This window comes from Tenrec ecaudatus, chromosome 1 (assembly GCF_050624435.1).
Source record: "Tenrec ecaudatus isolate mTenEca1 chromosome 1, mTenEca1.hap1, whole genome shotgun sequence".
NCBI classification, from domain to species: Eukaryota; Metazoa; Chordata; class Mammalia; order Afrosoricida; family Tenrecidae; genus Tenrec; species Tenrec ecaudatus.
The window spans coordinates 228,978,443-228,999,451 of record NC_134530.1 but is presented as its reverse complement, the minus strand read 5'-3'; the positions used below and the strand labels follow the sequence as shown (position 1 = coordinate 228,999,451).

General features: G+C 49.4%; 1 protein-coding gene across 1 annotated transcript; it reads right to left on the bottom strand.

Moving 5' to 3' along the window:
- Positions 1 to 55: 55 nt before the first annotated feature.
- Positions 56 to 20,311, bottom strand: TRAF3IP3 (TRAF3 interacting protein 3). The gene is made up of 15 exons (XM_075529856.1): positions 20,020 to 20,311; positions 17,880 to 18,023; positions 17,703 to 17,763; positions 17,234 to 17,258; positions 16,938 to 16,967; positions 16,740 to 16,835; positions 9,006 to 9,077; positions 6,243 to 6,383; positions 5,996 to 6,133; positions 4,249 to 4,384; positions 3,597 to 3,659; positions 3,170 to 3,229; positions 1,536 to 1,669; positions 711 to 824; positions 56 to 148 (listed from the first exon to the last, which is right to left on the bottom strand). Exons 1-15 carry the CDS (start codon positions 20,309 to 20,311, stop codon positions 56 to 58), a joined length of 1,599 nt encoding a protein of 532 aa, XP_075385971.1.
- Positions 20,312 to 21,009: the final 698 nt, after the last annotated feature.

Sequence of the window (21,009 nt, the reverse complement as noted above, 5' to 3'; positions counted from 1 at the left end):
TTCCCATTGAGTTCTGTGCGTCTGCTTTTTACCTGAGGCAGCAATCACAAGCTATTTAGATCATCAGCCTCTCCTTGTTGGCCAACAACACTGCCAGCGCTGTAGCAATCACCACCATCAGGATCGGGAGCCACCGGCCACATTGTCTCTGGGAGGGAGGGGGGAGTGGGAGAAAGAGACGGTGAACTGGCAAGCGTGGCAAAAACAATGTGTCTTTCTTCCCATTCCTGCCCATTGGGAGACCTTGGGCTGATGGAGGGGAAAAAGGTGTTTCCTTCAGTGTCTCCCTCTGTCCCTTGCCTTGTGATAAAACCACGTTACCACTGGCTCATAAGCCACCTTCCACAGGAGCCAGATAGTTAAATGCTGCCGTGGGTGGACAGCTCAGCAGGTGGCATTATTCCCCGTTCATCATCCTCGATGCTTTTCTGTCCAAGCTGCCATGCTTACAATAGGCAAAAAGGACATGATCGCACACTCTAGCTAAGGGAAGTCTTTCCCTCTGCGCTCAGGCGGGCCATGAAAATTGGACATGGATACTCAGGCAGTGTTTCTTCCCGTGGTTGGCACCACGCAGGGAGTATCGACCAAGCTGAGTGGGGTAGGCGGGCCGGATGTTGGCATCGATTATTATATTTTATATGCAAGACTCCGCTGAAGCAGTGCCCCCTCGTTTGGTTGGGCAGCCTAGGAGAACCAGGCCCTCTTACTCTGGGAGGCTGCTGCCGGCCCCGGTTCAGCTCCTCGCGGCAGTGCTGCAGCTTCCGCAGGCAGGAGAGGTGCTCGTCACTGAGGTTGTCCAGCTCTGCATGGAGCTCTCTGCACTGAGAGGGAGAAAGGCCCCAGTCACCACCAGTCCAGGACAGAGCACAGGGAGGTAGCCAGCCCTGTGGAAGCGCTGCCCACCCCCCCCCCAATGCTTTGGAGTTTTCACCACTAGCCTCCCTCTTCAGTCTTTCTCAGAGATTTAGTTTGTGTTCCTTGAAGCCATGCATTATCGTGCTGCCCCCCTTTTCTGGGATGCTGTGTGTGCAAGTGCTTTGTAACAGGGACGCCCCAAACAGAAATTACAGTCCAACAGGCCCCAAAATGACTATGGTGGACAGCCCTTTCCTGGGGGACTAGTTAAGTTGCATGAGAATGTGTGGGCGGGAAGAGCTCTGCTCTTTGCGATACACTCCCCAAAGTTTTAAGATACCTACTCGAGGCAGGAGGAGCTTTGAAGAATTCATATAGTTATTGAATGTATTTCAATGTAGATGGCCTTTCCACAGGGAACTGGTTATTTTATGATAAACCCGTGCTTTGAGTACATGGGTTGTTAGACACAAGGAAGGAGGAAAGTTGATAAGTCAATCCAAAGCAAAAAAATTTTATACAGGCAAACACGTGCCTGGGGTCATCCAGTCACAACTGGTACCTGAATTCTGACCTCCCTGTCCCCTGGCTATGTCCCTGGGGGTAGGTATTGAGCTCTCACTGGTTTTTCTTTGCTGGTCCAGGGAGCCCCTCACTATCCAAGGTCACCATCTCACCTCCTTTTCCTTGGTCTGGAGCTGCAAAGTCGTCTTTTGCAGCTGGTCTCTGAGATCCCAGTCTTTCTCCCCTGCACCCTCAGGCTCCGCTTCGTTATGGGAGGGCTTTGGACTCCACACAGCAAAGGGTTGATCTAAAAGAGCAGCTAGATTCTCAGTGACAGGGCAGTCTGCCTCTGAGGAAGGGGCCTGTCACGGAGTGAGGCTCCCTAAGAGTTGGGGAAGGAATCAGAGCACCTGACTAGACTGTATAGAACGCAGTTCTTTGGCCCCTTGGGATCCAGGTTGGCCTAGAGAACTGGAATTTGAGCCCCCTGAGGGCAAGGCTGCCATCCTTTCTTGTTCCCTAGTCCTGTTTAATGCCAGGTACGCTCCAGAATGCACCTCTGGGTGTATGTCACATTCTTTCTCGTTAGGGAGGTTTGCTGGTTGTTTCATTATAGCTTCTTTCTCCTCTTGTCCTCCTTTCGAAGTCATGAGATTGACAAACCATACCCTCAAATTCAGATTCATGTGGCTCAAGATAGATTTTCAGTCACCCTGCCATCTTAGGAAGGAGCCTGATGGTGCTATGGGCTTGGCAGTGGTTATGCACTGGGCTGCTCACTGCCAGGTTGGCGATTCAAGCCCACCAGCAACTCCTCATGAGGAAATGAGGCTGACTGCTCCCAGAAGACGCACAGCCTCCAGAACCCTATCTCGGGTCCATGTGACTAGGAATGGACTCGACCGCAGTGAGGGAGCAGAGGTCAGGATTGACTCACTGGCAGAGGGACTTTCCATGTGGGCAGTCTTCCATCGATCGAGTCGATTCTAACATGTAGCAACCCTGTAGGACAGAGGGGAACTGCCCCGGTGGGTTTCCAAGGCTGTCATTCCATTTTTTTCTCTTTTTTTAGACTGTAACACTTTCTGGGAGGAGAAAGAAGTAAAAAGTTGTGTCTTTCTGCCATGGAGGGACTGGCGGCTTTGAACTGCTGACTTTGTCTGGCAGCCACTAGTTAAAAAGACACTGGAGTCTCTTAAGCTAAGCTAGAGCCAGAAGCTCTGGATAATTGTTTCAGCTCTCTCCTTAGTTTGTCTGACCATACTCATTCATTTTCTTATCCACAGGACCTGACACTAACTTCTGCCTTGTCATTATCTGACCCGCTAACTGAGGAGAACGCATGTCAAACAAAAGACCACAGGTAGAGAAAAAGTGAGGAGCTGTATGTAGGGGGGTAGATTCTCCTCTGAAAGCTAAGGCAGCAGGCTCTTTGGGTCAAGAGTGAGGTGGCTGTTTGGGCTGGGGAGTTGGGTGTAATTTGGAAAGTCAAGTGTATAAAAATTGACATGAAATTCTGGGTTCACAATCAATTTATTGAAATATTCAACACAGGCATGCTTTCAGAGAGAGTGAAGTCCTTAATCTATACATATTTCACAGTCTTTAGATTTCTCAGGATAGAAAGCTAACTAGTTAAAGTATTGTCAGCCCTTACACAATCTGTCCTTAAAACACTTCGACCCCGATAGACTTCCAGAACTGGAAGAAACTCCGAGAGTTTGTGCTGCCCACCTTCGCTGCCTCTAGGCAGGCAAAGACAAGGGAAGAGCATCGTCTTAGAATTTGTGGTAGTAAATTTGCTGACCTTGCTTTGTTAAGAGTTTCTCCTGTTCCTGAAGCTGCAAGGACTGATTCTGGAGCAGAGCTGGTGGAACACAGAAGAAAGGTGTTTGTGAGAGTCTGTTTACTGCAAAAAGTGGCTTTCCGGAACCTGGATTAGAGCATTCCTTATGAAAGATGTGCCCACGGTTATATCTTTGCCTTCCACGTCTTTCCTGTCAAGTCTGCTCACATGTGGCCTTCAAAGGGAGATTTCCCCAGCTGGCTCTCCAGATTCAATAGCAACTGGTTTTTTTTCTCTCATCTCCGTTAGTTTACTTGATGGCAGTGCCACCAGAAAGGCAGAGGATTTACTAAAGACTGAGCCCCCAGTTCCGCCCTTGGTAGGAGCCCCAAGAACACCAAGGCAGCACCGACGCTATTTATTTACAGAATCTGGAAAGGAAACTCACTTTGCATCTCCTGTACTCTGGTTACCAGGGCGCGTTTCTCTTCCTCTGACCTCTTTAGTTGATCTGAAAAGGAAATAATGCAAACCACAATAAAAGGATCCAAGACTTAGTTAGCTCAACAACTGGGAATGGACCGTTAGCAATAGGAGCTATCTTGTTCATGGCCTTTGACACGTATCAAGTGGAAGCTGTTCTCTTCCACTTGCCCCAGTTCTAAGGAGGGAAACCAGAGCCCAGGTATCTTGGATTTCACGTACATGCACCATGTTCAGTTGCATTAAGGATTGTATTTACAGGTTCTCTTGTCCTCACCTGTAGCTGACACAACAAAGGCCATTACTGGGAGACCACTCAGCTGTGCCTTGTGTTCCAGCCGACGTTTGCCTTTCAAATTAGGAATGGGGCTCGGCTACATGTGATTGATGGGGGGATAGCAGTGGGCTGGCCCAGAGGAGTGGGCTGAAACAGGATTCTCTAATGCAGTGAGGCTCATGTTCATTCTCAAATAATTCAGACACTTCTGTCGCTCCTTCCCAGAAAATTGAAGTCACAGAGCCAACCAGGGACACCAAGGGAAGGCGGGAGTCTTGCTTTCCCCCCAGGTCTCCTCTCGGAGCCCTCGTGCTCCTGAGGCTGCCAAGGAGAAGGGCACCTTGTAGGTCCTGGGCGTCCGAGCCGCACAGCTCTCTGTCCCCCTGCAGACGTTCGATCTTGGCCTGCAGCTCCTGGTGCTCATCCTCCAGAAGACGCAGGGCCTGATTCATCTGCATGTCTCTGCTGTCTGCTCCCTGGGAGGCAGGGGACCCGACACAAAAGCAGGTCAGGGTGGGGCTGGAAGTTGGGTGTTGGTGCATGAAATGGGGTGACAATGGTGTGTTAGAAGTATTAAAACCCAGTTGACCCCATCTTCGAGTGACCCTGTGTAGGTTTTCTGAAAACTCTTAATCTTTACAAGAGCAGATAGCCTCATCTTTCTCCCATTGAGGGGCTGGTGGGGTTGAACTGATGACCTTGTGATTAGCAGCCCAGTGCTTTCCCAGAGTGCCACCAGGGCTCCCAGGGAAATGGAAAAATCGTGAACTGTTTGGCAGTACCTCCATCTGCCAAACCGTCTGGCTTCAAACCCAAACTCATTGCTATTGTGCAATTCTAATTCAGAGAGAGCCTGCTGGACAGAGGAGAGCTGCTCTTGAGAGTTTCTGAGACTGCATTTTTGAGGGAGCAGACAGCCCGGTCCTTCTCCTGTTCAACACCTTAGGCTTCTGATAGTCACAAGGGACACACCTCCTGACACCTTGCTAAATCTCAAACGAGGAGGATGGGATCACTCTTCCCGGTCTTCACTGCCCCTTCCTTTCTGCTCCTCGCACTACTGACAGTCTTCTATGGGGAGACTCATTTTCCAGAAGAATTCCCTTTAAGCCAAAATAGAAAGAAGAGTAGCCTCGTGGGTCATGGGAAGAAGAGACCCCCAACAAAGTGAGGCTGCGATGTGGGTGCAGAGTGGCCCGCTAGGTTCACTGACACGATAAGGCTCACTCCCTGTGCTGCTTATCAGTCTATGCAGGCCCTGGCGTCAATCAAATGATGAAGAACACCTGTTAAAGTAGATAGAAATTCCAAGCGACATACGTGAAATCTATAAAAAAGAGTTGCTACCACTTGTTGAGCCCTTCCAGGGTCTGCAAACAGTTCATGGAGAGACAGAATGAAAAGATAACGGGACGTTCCCGTGACCGTTTCGCAGCCCTCATTTGTATTGGGTATTGTGCTACATGTTTTGTATGCATGACCTCATTTAAATCCTCACAGCAGTCATGTAGGTACGATTACCTTCACTTTAGGAAACCGAGGTTCAGAGGTTAGTTAACGTTCCCAAGATCGTGCCAATTGGAAAAGTCAAGCCCTCGAGAATGCCCGACTGGGAATGTCAGAACCTCTGGGAATGCCAGGGGTCTAACTATAATCACTGAGAAATCACCTTGGCAGGATGTGTCAGTTACTGCTTGCCCTTAAATATGTTAGTGGCGTTTGTTCAGTGCCAATAGTGGGCAAGCCGGAACTGAATGCTTTCTCCCCTGGGTTGTACAGACAGCCGGGGGTTGGAGATGTATGAGTATGCTGATGAGTATTCCAAGAGAGCCTTCTGCACTTGAACGGTGTCATTCCAATGCACCCTAGCTCATTCGCACCAGCAGTGTACACCTGTCCTCGCTAAACTCAAAATTTGATCTCAGAGCCAGAGCAGCGCGTCTGATGCTAAGTGGGCAGTGAGTGAGGAGCTGGAAGGTGCGTGTTCTCAGCTGCCCGCATGGCCCCCGCATGGCCCCCAGCCCTCCAGCCGTTGCTCTCATCACCCCAAGCACCTGCAGTCCTTTTTCAGCCCTAATGCCAGTCACCTGCAGTTTGGACTGAAGCATGTGGAGCTGACTCTCCAGCTCTCTATGCTGGTCGCCCAGGATCCTCCAGTCCTCCTGCAGATGGTTGTACTGGGTTCTCCACTCTTCACACTTCTGCTCTGCCAGGGCCAGGGACCGCTGAGGGGGGATCAGAGAAGAGAGGGGGTGCCTTGTGGGCTCCAAGGCTCGGCAGAGCTGCCCTGGGGCCCCAGCCTTGAGGAGTCTGCAGCCTCCCATACCTGCATACCTGCGTGCTCTGCAGCTGCTGCTCCGCACTCATTTTCTCCTCCAGCACTCTCTGCAGCGACTCCTTGGCCTTCTGCTCATAGCTGTCTTTCTGGTCTTCCATCTCCAACAGCGCCTTTTTCATCCCCCAGGGGGGCGATTTCTGTACATTTGAAGTCATTCAGTAAGTACACATTGGGATTTGGGGTGCCAAACACTGAGCTAGGGTAGGGTACGGATGAGCAAATGGTCTGCCTTAGCGCAGAGGTGCCAATAAAGGAGGCGGACCTTCGGGTTCAGGGTAGAGCTGGGTTGGGCTCTGTGGGAAGGGAGGCTAACAGTTTTCTAGGTATGCTAAAATGGCAATGTCACTTCGGCCTTTCATAGGTGCTTGAAACCCAACATTCTGAACGGAAGCCCATCTTTCTACATCTGCTGCTGACACTCAGGTTTCCAGTCCCAGTGACTAGCATCATTGCCCACCTTGTCTCGCAAGCTTCAGCCAGAAAGCCATTCCTGATTTTCCTCTCCTTTCCTCCAAGGAACCAATTGGTGGTGACTAAGAAGCCTTAGCTGCCTTCTCTTCCTCCGTCCTTAGTCCAGGCTCTATTTATAATGATTATATGCAATAATGTAGTATGGCCAAGGCTTCCTTTCAACTCTTCCATTCTGTAGCTAGAGCTTTCTAAGATGAAAATCTGATCATGTCACTCCTTAAATCTTACGGGAAAAGGTCGTACTCGTTGGCATGGCTCTTATTTACATACCCAGATTTTCATTCCATGTTACTTCCAGACAAGGTGAGCTGATTGCCCATCTCCTAAGCATCAGACTTCTTTGACCTCTGGGTCAGCCCATATAGTGGCTTCTGCCAACAGCCTCTTGACCCATTCTCACTCATGCTGAAGATTCGGCCCAAGTGCCCATCAGCTCAGCCAAATCTTGACTTATAACCTCTCCCCCAAATGCTTATGGATTGCGTAGCTTCCTTAGTGTTCAAAAGTATTCTTTTTATTCTTCAATTATTCCAATTTTTTAACCACCTGTCTCCCTTCTTGTTTAGTTGTTGTCACGTCTATTCAAATTCATAGTGATCCCATGTGTTAAGAGACCACAACTCCATAGAATTTTCTTGAATATAATATAAATGGAATCAGATCCCCAGGCCTTTTCTTAGGGGTGCTGCTAGGTGGGTTTAGAGGAACCAACAGCTACGCTATAGTCTAACGCAAAACATTTATGCCTTCCTCAGGAACATTACTCTTCTACTTAAAGCCAGACACGAGTCCCTCCTTGATGCTACTGCGGCGCCATCAAGCGACTCCAACTCTTAATGACCACACGTGACAGACGAGAATGGCCCCCGTTGGGTTTCTTAAACCGTCATCTTCGCGGCAGCAATGATTGTGCCTTTTCTACTGTGCCGTCATGGTGGGCTAAAACTGCCGACGGGTCACTTAGCAGTGGAGCGCTTTACCATTGTGCCACCAGGGCTCCTTATTGGATTGTAGGGTTTCCCAGGGCAGGGAGCATCTTTGTTATCTTTACAGACTCAGGGGTTTGAGAAAGCCACACTCACTTAATACCTTTGCTTTTTTTTTTTTTTTAAATTCCTTTTGGCTTCAAGACCAAGACAGAAAGACCCACTAGGCTCACTAGGGGTCTTGCCTGTTCCTCTTCCTTTTATCTTTGTGCCCTGGGATTTTGGAGGCAGGCTGATGGCTTTGACTGTCAATTTTGTACTCTTGGGGGAAGCCAAAGTTCAGATCATCTAAATGTAGGGATCAGCATGAAATAAGCTCTACTTAGTTATGGGGTCATCTGGAAATTTGCATCTCAACATGAACGAGGCTCGTGTTCGCAGAAATTTCACTAAACACCATCTCCAGGAATTATTGGTTGAGTTCACTGGGATGCCCCAGTTGCTGGACTTAACTGTGCTGGCTGATGAGGAGCTTTATCTCCCCATTGAAAACAAATAGTCAGACATTAGGGATTATAGGTTGGTCTCTTTAAATCAGGTCATAATGAAAAAAACATTATACAAGTCCAGCCAACCGATGATCTATGAACTCTGTTCTCCTGAAAACCTCAACTGTGTGGCCACAGCTGTCTGATCTAACTCCAAATGTGAACAGTCAGTTTGTGCATCATAATCTCCATCCCATTTGACAACTCCCTGCTGCCAAGGATTCATCACTTCTTAAGTGTGAGAGCTGATTTCCTACATTCTATCTTAAGCAATTCAGGACCAAGGAATTACTGACGCTGGATAAACATGTCACAAAAATGCTGAGAGCCACTGTCTTTCTACATTCTCCCGGAGTTTCTACTAGATAAAAGTCCCTGGAATGAAAATTATTTTACAAGATTGTCTTATAACATCTAACGCATCTGTTTAAGTACGGGCACTTCTGAGGTTCTAGCTGGATCATGTGAATTCTTACCAAAGACCACTACTTACAGTTTTCCTTCTCTCAAGGGTCTCAAGCTGAGAAGTGCTTGGTGCAAAGAGAAGGGCACTGTGACAGAGGAGGACTGGGATGAATATAGCGCTTAGGTGACAAGGGAGGAGGATGGATATAGCGCTTTTGGGTGAATTGGGGACCAAAATGAGAGCGGCAAAGCCAGAGATGAGCGAGTAGGAAGGTGTGTGTGTGTGTGTGTGTGTGTGTGTGTGTGAATCCTTCTGTCCGATGCCTTTTCTAGAAAGTAGGACTGACATTCAACATTCTTCTCCATTAGTTCTAGGGCCCTGGCCTAAGAGCTGTCTCAGAAAGCTTACCTGAGTATAGGTGTACAGCTGGTTTTCTAAGGACCTCAGTTTGCCCTTCAACCTGTCTTCATTGAGCTGCCCCTGTAGCAGAGGGGATAAGGTAATGAGTGGGCTTAAGTTCCGCAAGCCCAATAGTTTGCTTAGCCCATGGAGCTTAGCACACAGTAGGTTCTCTGTATTTGTAGAACTGAACTCTTCCCAGACGTGGAGGGGAGGAACGCTGACAGAGGAGGTTTGGAGAGAGGAGGGTCTTCTTTTGCTCGGCACTAGGACAAAGGAAACTCAAGCTGGTCCCTGAAGCCCTCTTTGTATCTTGAGTTCTCTAGCAAATGACTCAACATCATAGTAGGAGGCCCTGGTAGAAAAGCTTCTACCCAGGCCGCTCCCTCCCTCCCGACGCCTCTCTCTTCTGGACACTTCTGCACCACCAACTCCTCTCGGGTTTGGCCAGTGAGGACATAGATCTTCCCCTCTTAGGCCATTCCCTCCCCTAACACCCCTGCCCCAACACACACACATGCACATAACCTGGACTTAAGACGAAGACAGTCTTTAGGAAAGCGACAAATGGGGGTGTAGTTGGGGGGGCTGGGGGTGGAGGATCTGGGAAAGAGAACGTCCCCATCCTGAGAGGAGAGTCAGTTTCGTTCAGCAGGATGCTGTGCACTTTCCAAGAGCGAGACCAGCCCTGAGGTTGAGGGTGGAGCCAGGCTGGAAGAGAGGTGTTACCAGTCTCTCAGTTCTCCAGTATCTGAGCTGGACAGATGCCAGCTTCTTTGCTGTTGTGGGCTCCCTTCACCCTGTCCCTTTTCCCAGGTGCAGGGTTTCGTGAGCCTTATTAAGGTGGGCTTATGTCCAGGGCGGGAGGGGCATGTCCCGCAATGAGAGCTAGCTTCCCGGAGAGGGCCAGGGGCTCCTTAGCAGGAAGCGGCTTTCCTGCTCTTCCCTGGCTTTTCCCAGCCGGCCCAGTGGGACACTGGCAGGGTCTGCACATCCAACTCCCTCTCAGGCCAGAGGTGCTTCGACCCCTCACAGCCAGAAGGTTCTGACCGGCTCTAGCCCGCATCATGTTTTGGATCTGTAACTGCCTGGGGGCAGAGGAGGCAGCCTGCTCTGAGGTTTGGCCCCTCCTGAGTTTCCTGGTGCCTGGGGGAGGCAGGAAGTGGTATCTCACAGCTCCTGTTTTGATCTTGTTTGGCAGATTCTTCTAACCTTGGGGCGCACCCCCACCCTTTCTGCTTCCTGTGTTACTCAGTTGGGCCTTAAGTGCCTCCTGCTTTTAATGTTTCCCTCATGTCTCCTGTGTGAGGCGGGAGAGTCAGGGATTTGGCATCTCCAGGAACCGCAGGGCTCTGGAACAAGTAAAGGAGATGGACAAAGCCGTCCACTGTCCTGAGCTCTGGACTAACTGGTAAACCGGCTGCATTCTCCGGAGTGGCCTGCTCCTTGTCAACCACAGGCCCCAGGCTCCCCCAGCTCAGTTCTCCGCGTCTCCATGCACGTTTCTTCCCCTGAACCACACCGGACGATCAAACAGGCCCCAGCATAAGGCTCACCTGGCTATAATTTGGGAAGGAAACGGACTAGCTCCAGACGGCAGTCTTAGGTTTCCCCCAGTCTCCCATGGTGCCCCCTCTGGACATTTTTCCTTCCAGGTTGGAGCTCTGCTCTCCCTATTCTGTAGTAGGGCTTCCATCCAAATGCTGCCTCTCCCACCTGTTTCCGCAGTCTAACCCAACCGCAGATGACTATCCCATCCGTGTTGCAATAGAAGATAATTCAGGAGAGCCCCTTCAGGGGAGAGGAAGGGCCACCCAAGTCTGGGGCTTGAAGAAATCTCTTGTCTACAGCCCTGCCTTCCCAGACTCCCCGGCGTAGGCAGAAAAGTCACAGTCAAGTTGTTGCAAATGAGGCATGTAGCAAGTTTCCTGGTTTGGGGCCCGCTGGCTCACCCCACACTGAAGCCCAGTGTTACAGTGGGCAAGAAAAGGCACTTTTACAAGCCCAGCCCTGACCTAGGCAGCCACACCCAGGAGGCCAAGGCCTAGGAGCACAGTGGCCCTGGGGAGGGAAAGGCGCGCGACTGAGGCTATACACACCTGGTGCTGGTCTGAGGGCTGGAGCTCCTGCTGGTGCCTGCTGGGCCCCTGCCTGTGATCTGTCCTCCACAACCACCTCCTCCTCCTCCTCACCACAGAAGCAGCAGCGCACAGCTCCTCTATCTGCCCTAGCCGAGGTGGGGGCAAGCTTGCAGCCAATCCCCCGCTGGGTTGTCATCTGCAGATCGCAATCCACTTTGCAGATCTTTTTGAGGTCTAGCCCCAAGGTTGAGAGTCTCGCTTTCTCTTCTGCCAGGGCTGTGCCTACCTGCTCTGAAGATGGGACCCAGCTGAGGAGCCTCAGCAGCGCCCCAGGCCTCTTGCACCCAAAAGGCCCAGCTTGGGGTGGGAAGGCCAAGGAGGGAGCCGATCCTCAGGGTTCGAATCAAGCGCCTGTGGTGAGCAGCTGTTCATGTGAGGTTGGAGAATCAAACCATGGAAGCCACATGGAAGAAATCAAGGCCTGCATGTCAAGAGCCCCATTTCTGGCCACATTCTTCCAATAATTTCCTCCAAAGGCCGCAGACTGGGGTTGCCCGTTTCATTTAAGTTGAGGCTTTCAGGGACGGGGAGAGAGTTGAGTTGGCTTGCTCTGGGGGAAGCCAGAGCGCTCAACTGAACCGCCTGAGACGGTTTTTCTTACAAACAGGAAACTGGGTGTTGGGGGAGAGGAGGAAGTAGAGAAGGGCGAGTGAGTTCTGGAGGGATGGGAAGAACGGAGGGAGAAAAGCACAGCCGGCAACTTCTGTCCGCCTACTGGGGTGTGGAGGCGAAGCCAACCCCTTCAGAGTCTGCCCTGGACATAACTTTCCGTACTCCTCCCTGGGCTCACTAAGCCAGCAATCATTCAGACTGGTTCTATTTTACCCCTAATCAGGTCACAAGAATGTCCACCCACCTGAAGGCTCGGTCGTCATTGTCTCCAGAGAACCTGGCAGCTGCATCTGATTGTTTGCTTTCAGTGCAACATCAACGACATTGACTATGCTCCTTCTGAGGATGGACCAGAACAGGATCTGAGTTCCCTTACTACCCCGTTTATTGCTAATAACAGCTGTGTTTCTTCCCAGTATCTCTCAATTGCATTTCCCCAAGAACTTTCTGAAGTCCCCTTGAATGTATACATTTGATTCTACCACCACCACCCTTTAAAAAGGGGATTTGTACATTGTTGTTTAAATTTGAGACATTGCATTCTTCAGAAATGTTCAAATGGTATGATTCTAGAGACTGAAGTCCCCTCTGGTCTCTCCTCTTCTCTTCCCTGACACGTTTCAGCCACATACTACTGCCCCCCAATGCTTTGCTAAGACAAGGTAGCCCTGCCTCTGTAATAGTTTACGGGAGTAGAAAGCCCTGTCTCCCAAGGAGCAGCTGGTGGTTTTGAACTGTCATCCTTGTGGATCACTTAAAACCAACTGTCACCTTGTCACCAGTACACCACCTGATTCTTTCACCTTCAAAACTCTCCTTGCTGCTCTCTCTTCTTCCTTTTGGGTTAATAAACTCATAGCCATCTTGGGAGACCCAGTGAAAGGGCCCTCTTTCCATTGGAACCTTCCCTATCCCACCTTAGGGAGGATCACTGCTCCCTTCTCTTTTCACTGGGGCACTTTTATACCTAGCTCTTACGCCTTTATTAGACTGATTCTGTTGATTATGTAAGGAACCCTGGCGGCTTAGTGCTGGTTACGTGTTGGGCTGTGATCCGCATGGTCGAGAGTTTGAACCACCAGCAACTCTGCAGGAGAAAACACTGGGCTTTCGCTCTCGGAAACCCACCGGAGTTTGCTATGACTTGATGGCAGTGAGTTTATTTCTCACATGCCTCTTCCTTCCTGGCTAGATTGCAAATCCTTTAAGAGCAAAGATCCTACTTATGTTTGCCCCTGTAGCACAAGGCCAAACACCTAGTGGAAGCTTACTAAATGTCTATCCAATAAATGAGTGGAGTCTCTTAATAGGGAGCCCTAGGGCAGCGCAAAGAGTTAACACGGCTCGCCTGCTAACAGGAAGACCGGAGGTTCAAGTTTTGCCACAGTGTCTCAGAAGAAAGGCATGGTGGTGATCTACTTTGGAAAAAGTCAGCCTTTGAAAACCCCATGGATGTCTTAAAGGCTTGAAGTTACCAGCCTCCATTCAGCAGTGAAACAACAAGTCCACACGGAAGAAGCACACTGCCGGTGTGATTATGAGGAGCCATAGGGACCCGGTAATAGGTATCAGCAGAGACACAACAAACAAAAACATACTGTCGAGAACAAGAGGGGCTGTAGACAGTGGAACAGTCTCCCCATAGAGGGGTCACAGAGAAGGGATGAGGCACCAGGGTGCGGTAGAGCATCGATGAAACACACTGTATTCCTCTGCTTCCTTGAGGCTTCCTCACACACACACACCCCTCCCGACTACCATGACCCCAGTGCGGCTTCTCAATTCAGACTAGACTGGAACACGTACACAGGTATAGAAACGAATGGGTGCTCATGACACACAGAATCCAGGAACGGGAGTGGGAATCGTGATACCAGAAGGGTAGGGGGAAGAGGGTAGAGAGAAGAGGGGAGAAGGAGAACTGATCGCAATGGTCGACACAGAACCATACACCCCTCTTCCAGGGGGAAGAACAACAGCAACCATGGGGGAAGGGAGACAGCGGTCGGTGTGAGAAATGAAAATGTACTATCTATCAGGGAGTTATGAGGGGGGAGGGAGAGGGAGAGAGGTTATACCAAGGGCTCAGTAGAAAGTAAATGTCTAGAAAAGAATGAGGGCAACTTATGTACAGACATGCATGATTCAATTGATGTCTGGATTGTGATAAGAGTTGTATGAGCCCCCAATAAAATAATTTTTTAAAGGATAAAAATGTAGTATTTCATCAAAAGTATAACAAGTTTTATGAAATGAATGAATAAATATCACAAGCACGCACAAAAAAGAAAGAAAATCCCCTGGAACACAGTTCTCTGACACACACATGTCACTAGAATCCATTAATAGCCACTGTGGTCAAGTTAGTTCTGAATCATAGTAACCCTACAGGACAGAGAATTGTTTCATAGGGGTTTCAAGCCTGCGAGGGTGTAGTGAGTTATGCATTGGGCTGCTAGCTGCAAGGTCAGCAGTTCAAAACCCCCAGCAGCTCTGTGGGATATTGACAAGGCTTTCTACTCTTGAAGATTTACAGTCTTGGAAATCCACAGGGTGCAGTTTGACCCTGTTCTATGGGGCCACACCGAATTGATAGCAACTACATGGCAGGAAGGTGTTTTGGGCTGAGAATCTTAGGGAAGCAGACTGCCTCATTTCTTCCTTGTGGGGCAGCCGGCGCGTTTGACCAGCCGGACCTTTGGTTAACTGACAGGCGAGCTTGACCACAGCCAGACCAGTTTTCTCTATCCATTCGGTGACCGCTATTTTGTTTTGTTTTTCCCATCTCAGTTTAGTTCAACGCAGGACATCATCTGATAGACACAGCTATCTGCCTCCAGCTTCCTACTCAACTACTGAAACTGACAGGTTCCACCATGGACCCCGGCATCCAGTTACAATGACGAAACAAGGAAAGCATCACTGAAACTATCTGTTTTTCCACCTGCTCCACCACATCTCTCTGAGCATCTCTCTGGGTATTCTCGGAGCCCAGTGGCGCTGCCTGCTTGCTTTCTCTGTAGCTGTGCTGCTGCAGGCTATTGTGGTCTCACGCTGCATGGAGCTTCCTGAGTGGACTGGGCTCAGGTGTTCAACGTGGGGTTCCAGGACCCTGGGAACCCTCAGATCCCTTTCAAGAAATTTTCAAGGTCTTGACTTTCCCAACAAACCATCTTTACAAAGCCTGAGTTTTTTCGGATACATGAAACGAAGCACTTAAATGCAGCCGATTGAATGCAGAAGAAAATAAGAGACAGACATGAAAAAGATTTGCAAAAACAAAAGCAAAACCATGACATTCTCTCCTTTTTTTTGTTTCAGAAATATACTTCTTCTCTTTATAGAAATATGTCGTTTCTTCTATCATGCAATGGGATTTAGTGCAATTTTAAAATTCATGTTTACATTTTTCGTTCTGAATTTCTAGTATGGTACATTCTGATATGGGAAGAGTCCCAAGTTAACTAAATTGGAGGACTGCTGTGCTTAATGGCGTCATGCCGCTGGGTCTTTGCCCGGGCTGTGTCCCCTGTCTAGAAGCCTCTCCCTGTTTCCATGTCTACTTGGCAAGTATTCACGTAACCATAAATGTTTCCCTGGCCCTTCTCTGCTCCAGGAATATTCATTCATACTTGTAGTCTACTACATCCTGGCAGCCTAGCTTTCATTTCTCATCTCTAAAGTATTATTTGTTTCCCTTACAAAGCCACATGTTCACTAAAAAAGCAGAACTGTCTAATTCATCTCACTCTTTCTAGTGCTAGCCTAGTGCCTGGTATAGAGAACATAACCAACAAGTAATTGTTGAAAGAATGGACTAAAATCAAGAAGCCTGACTATCTAGCTGTGTAACTTCAGGCAAGTCACTTGACTTCTTTGAGACCCAGTTTCCTCATGTGCCAACTAAGACGCTCAGACCAGGTGATTTCTAAGGTCTCTTCCCATTCTGACACTCAGGCCTAGGTTGAGAGCGAGCACAGGCTGACTTGGTGCAAATCTCATGTAAAAGTTAGCTGACGTTTTATCATATGATAACGGTTCGGGATCATCCTTCTTCCAACAAGTTTGAAAAATGGGAATTTTTGTTGCTTTTTCTTCTTGGCTTTGTGTCTCTGTGGTAGCACCACTCTGATGACTACTCTGGCTAAGCTCTCCTCTGTATTTACTGGGGCTGCTGAGCCCTGGTGTTGTAGTGGGCTATGGGGTCAGCAGCTCAAAATCACCAGCAGCTCCATGGGAGAAAGATGAGACTCTCTTTTCCAGAAAAGAGTTATAGTCTCAGAAACTCACAGGGGCTGCTCTGCCTTGTCCTGTAGGGTAGCTAAGAGTTAGAATCAACTCAGTAGCAGTGAGAGAAAGAGAGAGAGAGAGTTTCGCCTGTAGGTCTTAGCACCATCCTCCCACCTCCTGCCTCTTCCCAGCCCACTCCATAGTAGTGGGAAAACCTCTTGTGGTAGTTTCATAATTTCATGTCAACTTGAAGATATGAAAGTGTAGGTGTGGAGTCTAACCTAGCAATCAGGTCACAGCCCGATGGTACCTCCTGGTGGGTGTGTCCTTCTCATGAGGAGGTTCCTAGGAACTTCCCCCCCCCTCTCTCTGCCTTCACCTTCTTCCTGTTGAAGAGCCACACTGGGAGCTGCCAGAGCCCTGTGATGCTGACACTGCCACTGGATCCACAAGACTTTGGTCCCACCGGCCAGTGATGTTCCTGCATTCTGCATCAGGTGGTTGTGTGAGTCTGAAGAGGGACTTATGGACTAGCATTGGACTTTTGAACTTGATCTGGATTGGTTTAAATGTTTGCTTGGTACACAATTACTTCTTAACTTAAAGCTCTCTTTTACACATATATCTGACAGTCACTGGATTTGTTTCTCTAGTTAACCTGGCCCAAGACACCCATTCTCATTGAGATACTTTGGAAAGATGATGAATTGGACATACTTAGAAGCCCCTGAAGATTCGATCAAACATTTCATCCCCTTACCTTCCAGGAGCTGTCAGAGGCCTGAATGAGGTGGGACAGTAGGTCTTGGAGAATCACCATTTTCTGTTTTAAGACCAGTTCTCGTTGTAGGGCCTCCTGGGGTGGGGGCAGGGGGTGAAATATAAGTCCACAAGGTTAGCCTGGAGAAGGAAGGGAGGTGAACGGAAGAACAGGAGGGCAAACTCACAGTCCCCTTACTTTGAGGTACTCAGAAAGCTGGATGATTTCCTGGAAAGAAAGAAAAAAGGGTATTAAAGATAATCAGTACTATGAAACCCGGAAACATGGAAGCAGAGCCTGGGCTGTCTTGTGAAGTGGGGGAATCTTCTGTCTTAGCTCTGGCAGGTCCCTCTAGGCCCCCAGGTCTGTGCTCGGTACCCCTTGCCCTGCAAGAAGACCATCCTCCATCCCAACCTGAGTTTGTGGTGGAAATCTAGAAGGTCAGTGCTTAGCTTTCAACTCATTCAACCCCTGTCAAGTAAGGGTTCTCTTACCTTATCCAGAACTGCAACTCCATAGCTAAGAAGAAAAGTAAAAAGAGGATTATGATGCACCCATGAAACAAGCTTATTTCTCAGTCTCATCTGAAGAGACAACAGAGTGGAGAAGGCTTCCTCTTTCTTAATTAAGGTGACATGGAAATTCATTGTGTTCCTTCATTAGCTGGGTCTCCACTGCCCCCAAACCAAGCCTCTTGCCACCGAGTCAATTATGACTCACAGTGATCCTACGCCGTGTTTCCGAGGCTGTAAATCTCTATGGGACCAGATGATTTCAAGTTCCTCCAACGGAGGAGCTGGTGACTTTGAACTGCAGACTTTCCAGTTAACAGCCCAACACTTACCAGGCAGCACCCCCGGGGCTCCTTTACATGCTGGGTGGGATGTTAAAAAGGGCTTCGACACTAAGTATGAGAGTAATGGTTGGGATGGAAGGGCGCTGGGATCTGAGTGAGTTACTCACTTGGTTTGCTGACTGGCGTCATTCTTGATTGTTAGCTGTACTTCTGTCTTGGTCTGAGTGCCTGAGAGAAGGAGGATGCGCAGAGTTAGAAGCCCTTCTCAGAGAAAGTGAGGATGGGGGGGACAGGAGCATGCACATTTGACCGCAGGCCACAGTCCGAGGATCCTTGGCTCTTACCTCGGTGGTGTTTGAGTGGCCTCTTCGTGGGCGAGCTGTGAGATGGAAGATCCCGAGTCTGTAAGAAGAGGTGGTCAGCTACATCCCTGTGGTCATCCGAAGGAGGATGCTGCTGAGTTGGAATGTCCTCAGAGCTGGTCCCTGCTTCCTGGGGAGCAAGTAGGGGACCCTCTTAGAAGAATATTCTCCAGCTAATTGCACCACGATGAATTAATGAGCTTATTTCAGGCTCAGAAAACCAAAGTAATCAATTCCACTTGTCAAAACCCATCCGAGTAGTCCCTGCTCACGCTTTTTCTTGCCTTGGCTGGTAGACCAGGGAAATGGGGAGCTGGATTGTCTCCAATTATTCTTTCCAGAATCCATGAGCACCCTTGTTGGGTTTCAACTATTAAAACAGCTAGCATGGTGAGTGGAAAGAGTGTTGGTTTAGGTTGGGAGGAAGGGGATCAAGGTTCACATCTTGCGTTCATCAGCTGCATGGTTTTCTCTGGGTCTCAATTTGCTGTTGATGTCAGGAGGAGGCCTGGGTGAAACCAGGCAGTGGCACAGCAGCTGGAGCTCTCAGCAGTCCATCAGGAAGTCAACAGTTGGAACCCACCAGCTGCTCAGCAGGAGAAAGCTGAGGCAGTCTGCGTCTGGCCAGATGACGGCCCTGGGCACCCTCGGGCAGTGCTGGGGGGTTGCTGTGATTGGAATGCACTTGATGTCAACAGGGTTCAGGCCCTTTTTATAGTCTACACCTGGGCTGCTTGCGCACCCTCCCAGGAAGCACTGTGGTTTTGTGTGAAAAGGAGGAAGAGCGAGGAGTTATACGGAAGTTCTTATCATAACTTAGTAGACTTTCATAATACCTATTTTCTTCTTGCAAATTCATAATCCTAGAAAACGTAGACATGCCTCTGGGATTTAGTCACGTGGCTGGACTCAATCACGATGAGACTTTAAATAGCTGATGGGCTAGAAAGAAGTAGAGTCCTTTAGCTCATTGTACTTTCTGCAAACTTTCCCCCTTCTCACAGTAATCACACAGTGGATTTTCTGTTAAGATTGGAAGATTGGCACCGACAGTGCTCCAGGATCAATTTCTCAACCGGATGTGCGGTGGTAACAGATCCACTAGTGAAGCCCTGATGCGGTGCTTACTCTGGGAACAGCTCAACGTCAGGCTGTCCCAGGGCAAAGGGCAGGCCCATCGTGACTGTCAACGTGTGCACAACATGGGTGGGACACAATGGATCGCTTGTTGGGTGAGGTCATCTCAGCACACCCTGCTCTGTTGCCAACAATACTCCTTCTCAGGCCACCCTGGAGGGTCCTCTAAGAGGTTCACACTCTCAGAAGATTTATAGTCTCACACAGGCCCACAGAGAGTAGAGGCAGCCTGGCTTCCTGGAGCAGAAGAGGCTTTGTCTGAGTAGATTTAGTGGAACTGGCCCGAGAGAAAGGGAGAAGGTTATGTGACTGCAACAGAAGGGAAAGTGTGTGTGTGTGTGTGTGTGTGTGTGTGTGTGTGTGTGTGTGTGTATGAATATTCACACCATGGGAGAGAGGGCATTAAGGGAATTGCCCTGCTACCTGGTTTATAATAAACCCAAACCGCACTACCACTGGATCTATTTCAACTCAGTTACCCTACAGATGGTTTTCAACACTGTAACTCGTTAGGTGAGTAGGCAGCCTGTTCTTTCCACCTCAGGGCAACTGGTGGGTCTGAACCTGCTACCTTGTGGTTAGCAGCCCAACACCTCAACCACAGAGTCACCAGGGCTCCTGGGTCTATAGTAAACATCCACTAAATATCTGTTGGATTGTGAATGAATGGTGTAAGGTAGGTGTTGAAGTTAAGTCGAGGTTTCTTAAATTTGAGTTAAATGGAATATTACCGACTAGATTGTTTGGAAAGGTATTTTTCTCTCCTAAAAGACACAATAATGAAACAGACACAAGTGAAACCATCTGAATTTGTAAATGCTAATGGCGGCTTCCCTGCAGGAAGAAGGGACTTTGTTTAGATCAAGTCTTAATGACTTTCAGCCCCTCCCACACCCGCAGGGGGCAGGGTGCCCCTTGATATGGCCCACCTGGTGTCTGGGGGACGAACTCCTGCTGGCACTAGATGAGGAGGCACTGAGGTCACTTGTCTGTCCTGGCCTCCTGGAGGGATGCTGCTCCCTAGCCTGGGAACCCTGTGTCTTGCCTTTCTCCTCCACTTCCAGGTTCCTTCTCCTGAAGAACTGCTGGTGCCGAGCCTGCTTGTACTGCTCTCTCTGCCGGGTCCTCATCGCCTTCCCCACCTGGCGGCAAGTGGTCTTGTTCCGGCTGCGGCAGCAGCGGCTCTCCCGGCTCTCCTGTCGGTGTTGCCACTTCGCCTCGTAGCTCTCAGCCCACCGGGCCAAGCCCGGGGAGGGCCCGAGGCTGGAGTTGATCATGAAGACCTCCTGAGCAGCTGTTGTGCTTAGATTCCAGCTCCTGGAATAGCTGCTTGGATCTGCCAGATGGCAAGAGGGAGGAGAAGGGGAGGGGTCAGAAGATGGGCAGAAAAAGTACTGCCTCTACGGACAAGGGGGGCAGAAATAGCAAAGCATGCCATGTGTGGGTTGATGGTGTTGTATTGGATGTCAGGCTCGGTGTCCCTGGCAATGTTGCTTTTATTTAGCTCGTGTCTCTCGCTTTGTAAAGGGAGAAGGGGCTCTGTGGCCGCCACTTCGTGACTGAGGTCTCACCAGGCCCCTAAGTCCGGGATGTAGGAAATGATAAAAAGCATCATGCGCTCATAACCTTTTGGTTGGTGTTGGTTGGGGCTGTTCAAGGCCTATTCCTAGAGAACCAGTTAAATTGCCCCTTCTCACCAGCTAGGGCTGTGGGAGAGGGGTATAGTGGGATAGGGGAGACCAGGTGGCCTGTTAACCACAGGTGAATGATTTAAACCCACCAGCCTTTCCTTGGAGAAAAATGAGGCTTGTGTGTTCCAGTGACGAGCTACGGTTTTGAGAAGCACTGAGGAGCAGTTGTTTTCTCTCGTACAGGGCTCCTGGGCGTTGGGACCAACTCTGTGGCGATACTTTTGGGGCTCACAATCGGGAAGGAATACCAGCATCGTTAATGTCCTCTTGGCCTGGATGGTTAC